General features: G+C 37.0%; 2 protein-coding genes across 2 annotated transcripts; one reads left to right on the top strand and one right to left on the bottom strand.

The window, feature by feature from the left end:
• Positions 1 to 2340: 2340 nt before the first annotated feature.
• On the top strand, positions 2341 to 3648 carry LOC133336360 (methionyl-tRNA formyltransferase, mitochondrial). Its single transcript, XM_061544654.1, has 5 exons — positions 2341 to 2507; positions 2578 to 2766; positions 2824 to 2962; positions 3023 to 3185; positions 3254 to 3648. The coding sequence occupies exons 1-5, from the start codon at positions 2341 to 2343 to the stop codon at positions 3634 to 3636; spliced, it is 1041 nt and encodes a 346-aa protein (XP_061400638.1). The 3' UTR covers positions 3637 to 3648.
• Positions 3649 to 5117: 1469 nt separating this feature from the next.
• Positions 5118 to 5796, bottom strand: LOC133336359 (large ribosomal subunit protein bL32m). The gene is made up of 2 exons (XM_061544652.1): positions 5698 to 5796; positions 5118 to 5629 (listed from the first exon to the last, which is right to left on the bottom strand). Exons 1-2 carry the CDS (start codon positions 5789 to 5791, stop codon positions 5118 to 5120), a joined length of 606 nt encoding a protein of 201 aa, XP_061400636.1. The 5' UTR covers positions 5792 to 5796.
• Positions 5797 to 16534: the final 10738 nt, after the last annotated feature.

The following is a 16534-nucleotide window of genomic DNA, read 5'->3' as shown; positions in this document are numbered from 1 at the left end:
CCCAGAATGCTTGTTGCGAGGCGGGGCTGAACGAATCCCGTACCTTGGTACTGTTCGGTTCGATTAAAATGATGGGGGAATATAGAACTCCATCGAAGCTGTGCCCACCTCATAACATCATAATTGCTACGACCTTCAAATAAAATTGATAAGATAGTGGACATAATTAATCGGAAACATATCTGGTCTGTTCCCGTACTGCTAGAATCTTCTACATTTTACTATTTTCTTCGATAACATAAAGGAAAATTCATTATCGTAGTAAAAGGAAGTATGATCTTGCAGTACGGAAACAGACCAATCATAATAATATATCGCAAGAAATCTAGCTCAATGAAAATTGAAGTCACAAGCGTTGTGAGAAGGGTTGAACTGGAACCAGTTGATAAATCTCTCATATTCTAGGCTCTAGGCATTGAATGCTTTAAAATACGTTTATGTGTTACAGCTAACTAGACATAGCCATAGTGGCGTCATGTAGGATAACTGAATTTTTTTGGCTCAGACCACCTCTCCAACAACGCTCCGTTAATAGACCACTCGATTAATACCACCGTTAATAGACTACTCGATCTGGACATTTTTGAACCATTGAAAAACTGACTGACAATATTTCAGAGAAGTTTTTCAATCACCGCTTCAAAGAGCTGCCAATATCGTAAGGTCCTCGGAAAACTAAGATAACTTTCCGTAAAATCCAAACTATTACTTTCGCTCACTCTATAACTGGACGAATACAAGAAGAGAAGAAATTTCCGTAAAATCTCACTACTGATGTCACTCGCTATAAATACGAATGCACGAAATGAAACCAAATTTTAAGGCGACATGAAGGCAACTGTAGGTGATGTGCTTCGTTGTACGGCCCCCGAACAGGCACATGTTAAATTCAAACCCTACAGCAAGGCAACATTAGTTACGTGATCTGATGAGGCGGCGCTAGACTGGACCATCCGGCTCGCTTACGGTCACAGTCTAGCGCCAGCTTTTTAAAGGCACTGTCACTTTTGACGAAATAACGAAGATCCGCGGAGGGGCAGAGCATCCTATATAGTTCCTGTAGCCTAGAGAGTAGGCAGGATGGTCTTGCTACAGAAAAATGGTATGACATACTGTAAGAGGACATGAAGTAGGTCAACCTCGAATCATTGCTTAAACGTTGAGTTATCCTTGTACAAGTCAATTCCCATTGGTGAAACAAGGTGATCCCCAAAGTGAAGTAAATTGTTCTCCTTTTTTCATAGCAAATGACCAAATGCTACTTTTAAAGAAGTAACGAAGATCCACAGAGGAGCAGAGCATCCTATGAAGTTCCTGTAGCCTGGGGAGTAGCACAATGCTCATTGGTGAAACAAAATTATCCCCTAAGGAGAGTAAATTCTCTGGAGATTAGATATACACGAAAATATTCATGATTGTAGGATTGTCTATAATCTACGAACAAGTTGAATATCCATAATGAGAGTGTATTATCTTTAAAATACCAAGCAATATCCAGGGATCCACACTGATCCCGATCGGTATCTCGTGGATCGCAACGGCTGCCAGCTTAGTGCCTTCCAAAAGATGGTCACATCGATGGTCTTATTAAGGAAGTATTAGAACGATAGTTAAAAACTTTGACCTTTTTGTAAACCGTAGGTTCCGTTGATCAACTTAATTGGTCAGGAGAAGATTTTTAGATACCTGCCGACCAGCAACCATTTATCATGATATCCACACTGAGGTAACCATTCCGCTCGGTATCTCGTGGACGGCAACGGCTACCAACTTACTGCCTTCCCAAAGAGGGCCACAGCTGTTAGTTGTCTTCGTAAGGAAGTCCGCAGACTGCTTAGTACGATTGTTAACAACTTTAAAAAGATGATCTGACCAAACCGGAGGTTCCCTCGATAAACTTCATCGGTCAGGAAGATGTCTTCAGATAGCTGTCGACCGGTAAACATTTATCAACACTGATAATCCCGTCGGAGTCAGCTCGATCCATAATTGCCACTCGCCGATCCCTCGGCACCTTTGGTAGAGCGGGAGGGTCGCTAGCGCCGGTGTAGGTTTCTGATATTCCTGCTTCAAGACGATGGGTTTGGATTTCATTACACCCTTACCACTCTTATTAGGATTCTCTATCGACGCGTACGAAGCAGTATTTCGTATATCTAACGACTTCGTGGGTCTCTTAGTAGCAGGTTGTTTCTCATCTGAGGACCTCATTCTCTTCAATGCGTCTATGTATCCCTAAACCGAAATAGGTATTTAGAAATCGATTTTTTAAACCGTTAATTATGCCCGGAGAACAATAACAAAATCAGCTGTTCGCCTCCAAAACATTTTCGTAGCGCAATGCTTTTATCAAGAAATATAATAAATTGTTTTAAATTTAAAAGAAAATATTATTGCTCGCAAAATTATTCAACAGAGATCAAAAGTAATGGGCTGAAGGTATTGTTTTTTGGTACGGATACATTTTCCCTGCCCAGTTTGAAAGTGTTACACAAGCATAATGGGAGGTTAGTGCCATAGCGATTACAATACCCATAACTACTATAATGGAATGTTGTTTTCTTTCTATCTCCAAAGCAATGACCAACTGGGAGTGGTAACATCCTTCAAAAGTCCGGCAAATTGTGTACGTGTCTATGCGGAACAACAAAAACTATTGCTACACAAATGGCCCATTACACCGGAACATTGTAGGCCCTTTGATTTGGGTGTTGTGGTATCATTTGGGCATTTAATACCAACACCTATTATTAAGGCATTTCCACTGTAAGCAGATTTTAAATTAACTTTAAAACATAACCATTAAATTGAAAATGTTTACAGAGGCATGATTAACGTCCACGCCAGCTTGTTACCCCGTTGGCGTGGTGCCGCTCCCATAATTTATTCCATTATGAATGGTGATCAAGAGACGGGTGTTAGTATTATGCGTATTGAACCCAAACGTTTTGATGTTGGTGATGTAGGTAGGCATATTCGCAAGATATTAATTGGTCTTAAAGAAAATATTTCTCCCTTGAAGGTATTTGCCCAGCAAAAGGTTAAAATAGATCCGGGGGTATTTATGCCTGAGTTACATAAGGAGTTGTCGGAAAAGGGAGCAGATCTACTGTGGCAAGTTATTTCAGAGTATCCGAAATCATTTGAGAATCCCATGAAACAAAATGATCAAGAGGCAACATATGGTGGGTGTTATATATTATAACTCTTTATACTATAATATATAAATATTAAATAAATTATTTCGTTAAAGCCCCCAAAATAACCCCCGATATATATGAAATCAACTGGAATCGCCTCACAGCCTTGGAAGTTTTTAATCGCCACAGAGCCTTATACGGTTTTAAATCCCTAACCTCAAAATTCCAACAAAAGTCAATAGAGTTATTGGAAATTAGTTTACCCGCTCAAACATCGGCTACGGAAGGTTCCAGTTCTTCACCCGGTTCCTTATCCTACCACTATAAACGTAAATGCCTAAGGGTACAATGTGCCAATAATACCTTTATAGAAGTCCACCGTTTGCGCATTGAGGGCAAAAAGGCCATGAGTGCTATGGATTTTAATAATGGCTTCCTAAAGAAGTTGCAATCGTCGGAAATGGAATTTCAATATAATAAAGTTATTTGTTGCTAGTATAATTGGAAATTTTCTGGAATATTATTTTTTTACTGCAAGAATATTTTCCTTGATTACTGCAGGATAACTTTAACTGGCACGAGGTCAGCAGTTAGATGAGGAAAGGACCTATCGGAGCCCTTTAATACAGAACGAGGATTCAGACAAGGTGACAGTTTGTCACGAGACCTTTTTAACATCCTCCTAAAACAGCACATGTTACTCGCCTACGCCGATGGCATCGCTATATTGGGTCGAACATTGCGAGTGGTAACATCCACCATTGAACAAATTAAAAGGGAGTCTGCCAAAGTGTGTCTGGCAGTAAATGGTGAGAAGACCAAGCTGATGGTATCAACGTGCAATACGTCCAGTAGACTCGGACCAACTGTGGAACTTGACAATTTTCAGCAGTGAATTAGTCAAAATACATTGGTACCGCCATAAATAAAACTAATGACACCAGTTTTGAAATTCAGAGGAGAAAAGTGTTGGCCAACAGATGCTGCTAGACCATAGTGGCATCTGTTGGCCAACATATAAGCAATTCCTTAAATGGTCTTCTCAACAAGATCCTTCAAATGGCGTTTTTCAAAAACACTTTCTAAATGGTCTTCTCTAGGAGACCCTTCTAAGGAAATTCTAAAGAGAATCCTTCAAATGACCTTTAGAAGACCCATAAAATGGTCATCTAGAAGATCCTTCAAATTACCTTCTTAGGAAGATCCTTCAAATGGTCTTCTATAGATAGAAACCCTTCAAATGGTATTTTATAGCATGAAGACTCATCAAATGGTCTTCTATAGGACAACGACACTTCAAATGGTCTTCTATAGATAGAATAAGACCCTCCAAGTATTCTATTGATAGAAGACCCTTCAAATAGTCTTCTATAGATAGAATACCCTTCAAATGGTCTTCTCTAGATTGAAGACCCTCCAAGTGGTATTTTTAGATAGAACTCTTCAAGTGGTCTTCTTTAGGTAGAATACCCTTCAAATGGTCTTCATAGAAGAAGACCATTTGAAGGGTCTTCTACAAGTTGAATATACTTCAAATGGTCTCCGATAAATGGAAGACCTTTCAGATGATCTTCTATAGATAGAAGATCTTTCAAATGATCTCCGATAGATGAATACAATTTAAATGTTCCTTTATAGGTCAAAGGCCCTGCAAGGGTTTTTCTAAAAGCCGAAGTCCAACATAAGCGTTGATTATTCAGAAACTTTTTTTTCGATTACGAACATAAGCGCAGATTATTACATCGATTAATGGTTTGTTTATAGGTCGAAGACTATTTAAATGTTCTTTTATAGACCGAAGCCCGGTAAAGGTTCTTCTATAAACCGAAGTCCATTTAAATGTTTTATAAAAATAAGGTTCTTAAAATGTTCCTTTATAGACCGACGATTTATGAAATCTTCGTATCCGAAATAATTTACATTTCAACAATTCTACTTTTTTATTTGTTTTAAACAATATAGATTACATTATTACACTTAAGCCAAATCATTTGGTTTAACTTCTTTGGAATTCGATGGCTGCTGTGTGGTCTTCTGCAACAAATTCTTTGTGAACCAAATTGGACGTGGTTTTGGCATTTCAACAATACGTTTTCCATTCAACATTTCCGATGGTTGTTCACCGCGTTCTCCCTCATACAGCACCACAACATCCTGTTCAATTGGATTTAGCCCCAACTGCTCTTGAATTTTATCTTGCATTTGTTTGGTTTCATCGCGCACCTTATTGTAGCAGTGTGGACACAGGTGGCCAGCTTCATAATCATGACCACATTGATTGCATGAACGTAAATGTGTCTTGACACGCAACAGCTTCCAATTGTATTCGGGATAGCCGAATTTACGATTCAGACGTTTCTCGATGGTGCGACGATGTTTGGGTACAGCCCATAGGATGCCATCACCAATGATGTCTTTTAGGGAACGTGAAGGAGTTTGATTGCGGGTGAGGCGATCGTATGTCGATGGTAGACCGGCCACAGCAAATGCTAAGGGGAAAGAAGGGAGAGAGAGAGAGCTATAGAAAGAGGAGAAAATTGTATGGTATTTTACACACCTGGTGGCAATGATCCCTGAGGGAATATGGCCGGCAGCAATGCCTCCAATCTTTGCAAGAAGTTTGAGAAATACAATGCCAGATTCCGCGACATTTTTAATTTAATTTTGTGGCGAATAAAATAAAAATGCGGCTCTGCTCCCTAAACTATTACGAAAACAATGTTTATCGTCATCTCTCTGTGTCTGACATTCGTACATATGTTTTGCTAACAGTGTGTAGCCAGATTGTGCGGTTATAAATGAGAAATGCCAGATTGCACGAGGTATTAAGGGGGATATATTAAAAAATAATAATTGGTACAGAAATAGGTATCGAGATCTATAAAAAAACCATCTGAAGGGTCTTATATCTACGGAAGACCATCTGAAGTTTCTTCGTAGCCCTACTGCTTCTGAGCTGAGGTGAAAGATGTTGGTCGACTTAAACTTGGGTCGTTCCGGATCGTAGACCCCTCTGGCTGCCCCAGTGAATATTGGATACATTGTCATCACAGCTCAAATTCAGGTCAACAATGTCATTAATATCCTCCTGAGGGTTGCAAACTTCTACTCCTGGCTGGTCGGGGGCCTCCTAAGACGCCAAGCCGAAGAATACGATGAAAGGTCTCCGTCAATGCCAAATTTCAGCTGTCAGCGCTGAAGACTGTACAGTTCTTGCAACATAATCCAGTTACAATATTATTTTACAAATATGGCCCCGGGATTTTTGCGATGTCGATATTAGAGGAGGTCAGGATAATGAAAAGTTCAGCAGCTGTCGCCATACAATGATGCAGCAAACTTTATTGCCTTTTTAAGTCCACAAAAGGCGGCGGAACCAGACCTCTGTCATATTTCAACACATTATCCCGCAACTATCGCCATTTTACCATCTACCCAAAGGGGATCATTGTACTTAGCAGTTTTCTGAAGGTTCAGACGACCAACTTCGTCAGTAGGGAGAAGGTACTTTAGATACTGATCGACTGAAAACAAGTTGTTGTTGATGTACCCACGGTATTAGTTCGGTCTTCGGGAACCCCTGGATGAGTAAAAATGTCACAATGATCTTGGGGCACAGAAAACTGATTCGTATGCATCGGTACGTCGATGAAGCCCCCTACCAAGATTGGAAAGGAAAAGGCGAAAGCATTCTGCCTCACAGCAAGACTGTCACAGATCGATGTCTGCTCGTCATGTTGCTGCGTTTATGTCTTAAAGTTGCAGAAATTGATGCTTTGCGTTCGCCACTTTTAGTGGTTGTTGGACCTGTCCAGCAGTTATCGTACTTTCATAACCCTTGTTCTGATTTTTGACTGATATAATTCATATAATGGTTTGTTTTGTTGGTGGGAGGGGGATTGCGTCAAGGATATATATATATATTTTTTTTGAGAGCGTTTACCGCCTCTACCTCTAGCAGACTCTCCTGCCTTTATTCGACATCGTTGATGATGCCATGGATTTCCCTTCGAAGGTTCTGGTTGATCAGAGATCCAGTTGATATTACCCCATTCGGCTACACAGAGTTTTTTCTTCCGTTGGACGGTTAACTTTAGTAATCTTTACCCGGAATGTTAGAATTCTTTCGATCGACTGATAAGTCACCAATAGTTCCTTGAGAACATAATGGTCTCTATACCGACCAATAGGTCTGTTCTAAAGACCTGTGGACTCTATAAAGACAATTTGGTCTTTATAAAGACCTCTGGTTTCCATACAGACCAATTAGTCTTTAAAAAGACCTTTGGTAACCATACAGACCAATTGGTCTTTATAAAGACCAGTGGTCTCTAATTGGTCTTTATAAATACCTTGTACAGACCAATTGGTCTTTATATAGAAATATTGTATGTATACAGACCAATTGGCCTTTAAAAAATCCTGTGGTTTTCTATACCGACCAAATGGCTTGTATAGAACGGTTTCCATTTGGAAATTCCGAAAGAAAATGCTTGCCATTCAATCACCAACTAATTCTGCCATTTGCCACAAAATGTTCCGTAAACATTTTAAGGTGCACCCTAAATTCTTAACCATTTGATTTTTTATTTGTTTTGACATTGAATTTCGCAACACATGTTCACAGAGTCCACCGACACAAGAGTTAACTTTAAAAATCATCTGTTTTGGGGTTACGTCAAAAAAATTTCAATATTAAATAGAAAGTTCCTATTTCTTCTTCTCAGTGGCATAGAGCATAAGCATAACATAAATAAAAACAACAACAATACTAACAAAAAAATGTGTCAATAATCCAATTGGAATAAATTACTAATATCGATGATTAGATAAAGAGCGGGGTCGTGTAAAGTTACAACGATTGTCAATGTAAATATTTTGTGCGTGACAGCAGCGGGACTATTGGATAACACCATCGAACTGAACAACAGCTGTGTGTTGTTGCAGCATTGCGTCGAAAGATCAAGGTGACCGTAAAATTGAAGAAAGAAAAGTGTTGTGGCGTCGACCGATACTACTACTCCTCATCAGCACATTACAACTAAATCCAACTGTAACAGCATCTCTGCTGAATATCACAAACGTTTTGGTGCCCATATACAGAATGTCGCACATGATTATTGAATGAAAATTGTTGCTGTTGATGCTAAAGGTAAAGACAACCTGACCAATCAAGTACCAAGTTCACATCAACAGGCTAGCTATTTGGAAAGACCGCGCCGAAGACGACGACAACAGTATTCACCACTGTACACGTTTACGTTGCGGGAGAGAGGTAAGAGTTAACATTCAAAACCTCTCTCTCTCTCTCTCTCTGTGTCTCTTTTACAAATATTACGTTTGTGCCAACAACAAAAACAACGACGGCTTTGATTTGTCTTAAAGCTTTCTTGGCTAAGGCGCAGGCGCCTCTGCTATTAAACAAGTTTCATCTGAAGGTTTAGCATTTTAGCCACAGCCAACACCAGCGTCGCCAGCGTACCCAGCGAGCGAGTCAAACTAAGCTCAGAGGCACTTGCAGCTTAAAACACGAAACACTTTGTTGAAGCCGTTGGAACTAAACGCAACAAAAATTGTCTCTAAGCCGTCGTCCACCCGGGTTGTCGCTGTGTGTAACCGAAAAAGTAAAAATTGAAAAAGAAAATTTTTGAAATTTAAAGAAAAAGAAATATTCAAAAAAAGAATAGCCAGAAGAGGTCACTAAACTTTTTTCGTTAAGTAAAAAGTTCAAAAACGAGTTACCCCAAACGAAAACAATTCTTGTGTTATAACAGAAAAAAGAAGGAATAATAAAAATTTCCATATTAATGCATAACGAAAAAGAAAGTCAGACAAGATAAAATAACCAAATGAAGTCGGCACTGTCGTGATTATTTATTATTTTCCAAAATAAAAGTGTAATACAAAAAATCCAGTGTCCTTAAACTTCCCACCTTGAAAAATAAAAAAAAAATTTCGGTACTTAAAAATAACATACCCAGCATAAAATATCGCAATTGTCTAACGTTTTCTAATTATTTAAAAAAATCGTACCAAAAAATAAATATGGCCTGTTTGAGTACTTCCGGTCGCCAAGGACTGTTTGTGGCAGTCGGTACGCGTCGTTATCACAATCACAAATATCTATGTCAACTAATGCTGCAACCGCAATTGCAGCCGCAATCGAATAACACCCACAACTCCACCAATACTACCACCCCACGTAGATCGTTGAGCAGTGCCACCACCAATAATAAAACTGGTATTGTTGCCACAACTTCAAGGTTGTTGAGCTGTAATGCCATAAAAACTTCCGCTTCCTTGTCCAACGCACCAACAACATCATCATCGTCGTCGTCATTGCAGCATAACTTTAAACGTTACTATCATGGATTAAAAGATGTTAACCACAATAGTAATATCTTCAATGTTATGGTAAGTTGCATGTTGTTGTTGATTTGTTTTTTTATGAGAAGAAAGGTGTACTTTTAATACAATGTTATTCTTTTTATTTTAGAAAGCTATATAGAGGCTATAGGGGTTGTAAAGGAATTGAGGAATAATTGGGTTAGGAAAAAAACATTGAAAACAAAAATCGAATATGCCCTAATTAGTGATCTGAAAAAAATATTCAGAAGGCAAATCTATTTTCTGAATGAAAATTCAAAATAAAATTCAATCTCATATTTGTACAGCAGAAAGGTTTTGCCAATTGAAAAATCAAATACTTTTTACTCCACAGCAACAATGGTCAAACAGAGGATAAGGCAACGATACTGTTACCACAAAATGTCTGCAACCGTTTTGTGCTTTTCTCTTAGGAATTAAAAAAATATGCATAGAATAGCATTTCCAATATATTGTTTATCCTTTTTACAATTGCGTCTGAGTAAAATTTAACCTATACACAGATCAATAACTTTTTAGTTTAACCGAAATATATCTAAACAGTGTTTGGCGCTTTAAAAATTTACAGGACACCCTATAAATTATATCTTCCTGTTTAGAATAAAATTCCATGACAATAAAATGCTAAATGTTCGGCATTTTGGCCTCTTTTTTAAACACAACTGAATATTTTTACAAAAAACTATCAATATTGGTTCCCTAAATATTAACCGATCTTTACCAAAAACAATAGGAGTCTTTATTAGCCAGAACCCATCTTATATGCAAAATTTCGTGAAGATAGGTTCATAACTGTGGCCTGTATCGTGTTTACAATTTATAATGAACAGACGGACACACATGTCTAGATCGACTCAGCTAGTCGATATATGATCGGTATACTTAGAGTTGGGTCTAGTATTAATATTTCGCGGCGTTACAAACTCTTGGAGCTGCACAAAGCTATAATACCCTGACAGAATAGTTGTGTAGGGTATAAAAATCCAACACTCATACAATATAACAAAAATATTTTTAAAAATCCAAACCCTTTATGATCCTCGAAAAAATTTAAAAACCCTAGTCTTCTATAGTCCTCGAAAAAAAAAATTAAAGAAAAAAATCAGAACTTATATTGTCCCCAAAACATCAAATCCACATCTTGTCTTCCCCATTCTATATCTGACAATTCCTCAAAAACTCTCTCTCTCTCCCTCTCTTTTTATTCTGATAGTTGATTTTCAAAAGTCTTTAAAAATTCACTCTTTTAAATCTTTTGGTTCTTCGAGCGTTTTAGCTCTAAAGTCTATTATAAATGTTCTCTAATAATCCAAGGTTATGTATGCTCCTTATATTGTTGAAAAAACCAAGGATTTTCTTACAAAGGTCACTTATAAAAAATTCATTAAAAATTATGTTTTCCTCTTTTAGTCCTTTAAAAATAATTTTTTTAGCTGCGATAGACCTTTAGAAAATCTACGATTGTCTTTTAGAAAATATTCTTATAAAAATAGAATTGTGTATTGCGAGAGTCCTTATATAATTATTGAAAAATGTATTATTTAAGTCTCATATTATTGCTCTGTTCGCTTTTTAAAAAGTAATGCTTTAAAAAATCTGCTTTTGAAGCTTGAAATAATAATCTCTAATGAACCCAGGAAACTCCTTTATGGTATACTCTTTTAACACTTCTCTTAAAGCATTGCCATTAAAGAAACCCATTCTCCTATATGAAATTCTCAGAATTGACCAATGTAACCATATAACATTTAAACTTGTTCAAGTTTTAATTTCGGTTTAAAAATAGCATTTCCCAATAAATAAAATTTCCGCCAACACCTCGACAGCAAAATTTGCTCTTAATCGCATACAATTCAAATTAATTTTGAAAATCAGTTGCACATTTTTTTGTATGTGGAAAATGTAAATCGTTAATCATTTGCTGCTACCATTCTCCAGCGGCCAATTGACCGAATGACTTGTTCTAAGAATTTCGTGAACACTGGTGCAACAATTGTGTAATTTTGAGATTGTTGGCGGCTATATCACGGAAAATATTAAGAGTTTTAACCATGAATTGGTATTATGTCGTGTGTGAGTTCCATGCAATCCTCTATAACAAGCTGCACATTTTTAAATGTTACCACTTGCTACTCTTTTTTCCAAATTTTACGCCAAGTTGCAAGTCTCAAGTAATAAACAAAGTGTCAAGTTGAGACCAAAACGAAAAACATTAAAAAATATACGATCACATTTGCATCGAGGGGGCTACAAAAAAATAATTACTTGCATTAATATCAACGGGGAAAAAATAAAATAACCACAACAAGATCTTTACTTCTGTTTGGCCACATTGTGTGGCTGGTTGGTTTGTTGTTGTCTTTTTTGGCTGCATTAAATACTGTCTGTAAAAGACAGACAACTGACAGTGAGTCGCGTCGTCCACCACTCCAAACTCCAGGTCTTTACCTGGTGTTTGTGTGTGAGCGGGTTGATGTGGTATGTTGCCGCTTAGTTCGTTGCCAGTGCGCCAAAATGAAAGTGAAATTTTCTACCATGACGGCCAAGTTGTGTGTGCTGAGCTGTTTGATTACTTTTCTTGCCGTAGTTTATTTTCTTTTTGTGTCTCTTTTTTCTTCGCTGGCACAAAAGTAGTTAACTAATTTGGGAATTTTGCCATTTTTTCAAGAATTATTTATTATATGGGAAGTGCTTATTTTTTCTTTTTATTTCATTTTACTTTTGTTTTATGAAAAAGATTTATTTCTTTTCTTCTTTGCTTTGCAAATATTGTATTTTTTGGCGCATTCTTGTTGTTGTGTTCGTTCCTCTTTTTCTCTCTGTTTTGGGTGAAATTGTGTTGCCGACCTATTACAATGCCGAATGAATGATTTGTTATGCAATGAGAAATGCAGAGAGAAGCAAGCAAGGAAAGCAAACAAGCTTTCAGAAATGAAAACAGCTGATTGGATTTGTTGACATTTTGCAACTTGTTTTGTTTTCATCTTCTTCTACATATTCGTAATATGCAATGTCACTTGTTTTGTTATTATTGCCAGACATTGTGAAATAATAAACAATATTTGGTGGGGGTGAACTCTTTGCGGAAATTGCCATGAAAGTTAGCGTTTGAAACTTCTAGAAGTAACAAAAGATGAAATTTGTGGCACTGCAGAAAAAGATTGGGTGGAGGGAATAAATTAAGGATTGATGGTGAGACCATTAGTAATATTCTTTAATTGGATATTAAATCATCTTTTGGAACATTAAGAATTTTTCTAGGAAAAAACACCCGGTCGATAATATGTTTGAGTAGTAGTGAGTAATCTTACAATCTTAATCTTTGAAACATCCAGTTTGGAGGGAAAAGTGTGGTCTTTAGACCGTGGCATGTCCAATTCCTCTCACTACCTTGCGGACACTGTAAAGCGACCATGATTCCATAAAACCACAGCCAAGCCAAGTGAGATCAAACAAATCAATAGAATCCTGAGAAATCATGATTTCAGTAAAGCTACTGTCTGGTGAGAATGAAAGCGGTCCCATTAGACTTATGTTTCACATAAGTTTATAGTTTATAGGAAAATGTTCAACATGTATTATTTCACTGTCAAAATGTTTCGCATGAGAGAAGTATACATCCGAGTATTCAAAATTCAACATCTATGGTTGATTTCATTAGAAAATATGGATTTGATAAAATTCATGAAAATTGGGGAAAATAGAATTTAACCTGTAAAAACTTTGAATGTTCATGGCGATATACAGCCAAAAATCAATCGGAGTAAACTCGACATCATTCCGAGGACAAGTTTTAATACCAAAAAAATATTAGATTGAAATATTTTATTGAAGTGAAAAAATAAAAGTATTTTCCAAATACATGTACATACATGAATAGAGTCTACTATGTTACAAATCCACAATATAGAATACAGTATATATTAATTTGTTAAACACATATTTCAACACTTTCCCTTGTTTAATTAATTAATATTTAAGCGATTACATAGGGATTGTAAACGTGGCTTTGGTAGGGATTTGGTCATTAGATCAGCTAGTTGATTCTCAGAAGAAACTTGCAATGTTGATATTAAACCTTCCGTAACCTTTTCACGTATGAAGAAATGTTTCAGGTCAATGTGTTTTGTACGCTTATGAAATTCTGGATTCTTTGTCAGACGTATTGCGGCCGTATTGTCAATTTTTATCACTGGAATTTCATTGTAATTTATTATATCCTTGAAAAGTCGTTTAAGCCATATTACTTCTTTTGAAGCTTCACTTGCAGCAATAATTTCTGCTTCAGTTGTTGATGTTGACACAGTTGGTTGCCTTTGACTTATCCAAGATATAGCTCCACCTGCAAAAGTGGCAACAACACCTGTTGTGGATCGTCCAGTGGTTACGCATCCGCCGAAATCAGCGTCACTATAACATTCTAATATCTTTGGTCCTTTCTTCTTATAAGCTATTCCAACATCTATGGAACCAGCAATATATCTAAAGACTCGTTTAAGTCTCTGAATATCTTCAGAAGTGTAGTTTTCAAGATACCTTGATAAGTAACCGACGCTATATGCCAAATCTGGTCTTGTTCCCAACATTAGATACATGAGAGCACCTACTGCTTGTCTATATGGAAATTCAATTGTTGCTTTCCCTGCTCTTGTATCACATTTGATTGTGTTTTCCATTGGCGTTGAAACTGGCCTGCACTCTGAGAAATTAAATCTCTCCAGAATTTTCTTTGCATAGGCTTTCTGAGATATTTTGATTTGATCATCGCTGTTTTCTATTTCGATACCAAGAAAATATGATGCGTCATTGCTAACGATTTTGAACTCCGATTTTAAATTCTTAAGGAAATAATCAAATTCCATTTTGTCCGAAGCAGCAACTAATCCATCATCAACATAGAGAGCAAGGATCAGCTTTTTGCCACATTTCTCCCTAGTATATAAACAACTGTCTGCGGAACTGGTTTTAAACCCAAGCTTTTTAAGAAAAATTTCCATTCGTTGGTTCCAGCATCTGGGTGCTTGCTTCAAGCCGTATAGACTTCGTTTTAAAAGGCAAACTCTATTTGTGCCATCATTAAAACCATCTGGTTGTTCCATGTAAACTGTCTCGTTCAGTTCACCATAGAGAAATGCTGTAGCTACATCGAATTGTGACAAATGTAATCCTTCAGTTGCAGCAATACTTAAGACTGATCGTATACTAGACATCCTTGCTACTGGACTGAATGTTTGATCGTAGTCTACTCCTTCTTTTTGCTTAAATCCTTTTATAACCAATCTTGCCTTATACTTCTCAATACTGCCATCTGCTCTTGTTTTGATTCGATAGACCCATTTTGACGGGAGTGCCTTCGCTCCTTTGGGAAGATTCGAGAGTACCCAGGTATTGTTTTCCATTAATGAACTCATCTCTAATTTCATGGCTTGAATCCAATAATTTCTCTCTGTACTTTCAACAGCTTCCGAATAACTTGATGGAGGTTCGATTTGATTAACAAAATTATGTGACATCATTACAAATTCATCACTGACACAATTTGAAGTTATAATAGTTCGATTTCTCAACCTTTTGACATTTATATTATTATCTGTGTCATCTAAGGCATCTCTATTACGTTTTCTAGTTTGTGTTTCTTCAAAATCTTCCATATCACATGTAGAATCTTGGGATTGATGTTCACTTTCAATGTCTTGCTGTTCGTCTTCTATATCTGATTCCTCTAGAACTCTTTCCGGAGGGTATACATCTTGGACCTCATCTTCTGAACTGTCGTTTAGACGAATTCGTATTGGTACTTCATCCCCTTGTGTTTGTTGTATATTAGTGGAAATCTTATTATGTTGCTTTTCTAAAATTTCTTGTTCTGATACCTTTTCAAAATTACAACCCTTAATTTCTTCTGAAAATATCACATCTCTGGATATTTCTACGGCATTTCGCTCTTTGATGTAGACACGATATCTCTCATCGCCGTCATATCCAACAAGATATCCAATTATTGCCTTTCTATCCATCTTCTTGCGACGTTGACTGGGAATATGAATATAGCATTTTGATCCGATTATACGGAGGTGTCTTGTTCTCGGCTTCTTTCCATACCATAACTCGAATGGACTTTTATTCTCTATAGATGATTTTCCTGTTCTATTTAATATGTATATGGCTGATTTGACAAATTCTGCCCATAGTGATTTTGGAAATTCTACATCCTTGTTTGAGTTCATAAATGTTCTCGCCATCTCTACAATGGTTCTATTTTCTCTCTCAGCACCACCATTCTGTTGAGGTGTATATGGAGCGGTAAACCTTTGACTCACTCCATGTTTCGCTAGAATATCCTTTACATCTGCATTGGAAAATTCACCACCATTATCACTGAGCAATGTTTTTATGTTGTGTCCTTGGCATCTGGCATGAGCAAGCATTTCTACCAATGTATCCTTTACATCAGATTTGTTCTTCACAATATAACCGTATCTAAATTTTGTGAAGTTGTCCTTATAAACGACTATATACTTATATCCTCTAAATGATGATGGAAATGGTCCGCAAACATCGGTCGATATTAACTCTCCTGGGGATTTCGCAGTTTCGCGTTTACCAAATGGTAATCTTGACAACTTACCAAAAATGCAAGGCTCACAGATTTCATTGCTTTTCTTTACCCTTATTCCCATCTCATGTTCTAGTTTCTTCTTAACGTACTGTTTATTTTGGTGTCCCCATCTTTCATGGTATAATTGCAGCTTCGACTTTTCTATTGAACTTGAAGCACATTGATTTACAGATATCTGATGAAAATCAATTTTATATAAAGTTCCATTTGCCTCTCTGTGTCCATATAAAACCGTTTCTCCATTTACATCAAGCCTGCATTCATTTATTGTAGAATAAAACTTACTTGATGGGTTTCTATCATGTGAGGCCAACACAGAAAAAAGGTTTCTGGATATACCAGGAACATACCATACATCATAAAGTTTTACTGTCTTCTCGACATCCTT

This window comes from Musca vetustissima, unplaced genomic scaffold (assembly GCF_032173495.1).
Source record: "Musca vetustissima isolate MV318-11 ecotype Yass unplaced genomic scaffold, APGP_CSIRO_Mvet_v1 utg16668, whole genome shotgun sequence".
Lineage (NCBI taxonomy): Eukaryota > Metazoa > Arthropoda > Insecta > Diptera > Muscidae > Musca > Musca vetustissima.
Note: the sequence above shows the minus strand (reverse complement) of the source record. Positions and strands in the feature narration are given on the sequence as shown.

What these genes read in the sequence shown, in the direction of transcription:
- LOC133336360 (XM_061544654.1), top strand. Translation starts at nt 2,341, where the DNA reads ATGCTTTTATCAAGAAATATAATAAATTGTTTTAAATTTAAAAGAAAA. An exon ending in AACGTTTTGATGTTGGTGAT is followed by an intron (nt 2,963 to 3,022) that starts GTAGGTAGGCAT and finishes TCTCCCTTGAAG; the next exon opens with GTATTTGCCCAGCAAAAGGT. An exon ending in TGATCAAGAGGCAACATATG is followed by an intron (nt 3,186 to 3,253) that starts GTGGGTGTTATA and finishes ATTTCGTTAAAG; the next exon opens with CCCCCAAAATAACCCCCGAT.
- LOC133336359 (XM_061544652.1), bottom strand. Translation starts at nt 5,791, where the DNA reads ATGTCGCGGAATCTGGCATTGTATTTCTCAAACTTCTTGCAAAGATTG. An exon ending in TCAGGGATCATTGCCACCAG is followed by an intron (nt 5,630 to 5,697) that starts GTGTGTAAAATA and finishes CTTTCCCCTTAG; the next exon opens with CATTTGCTGTGGCCGGTCTA.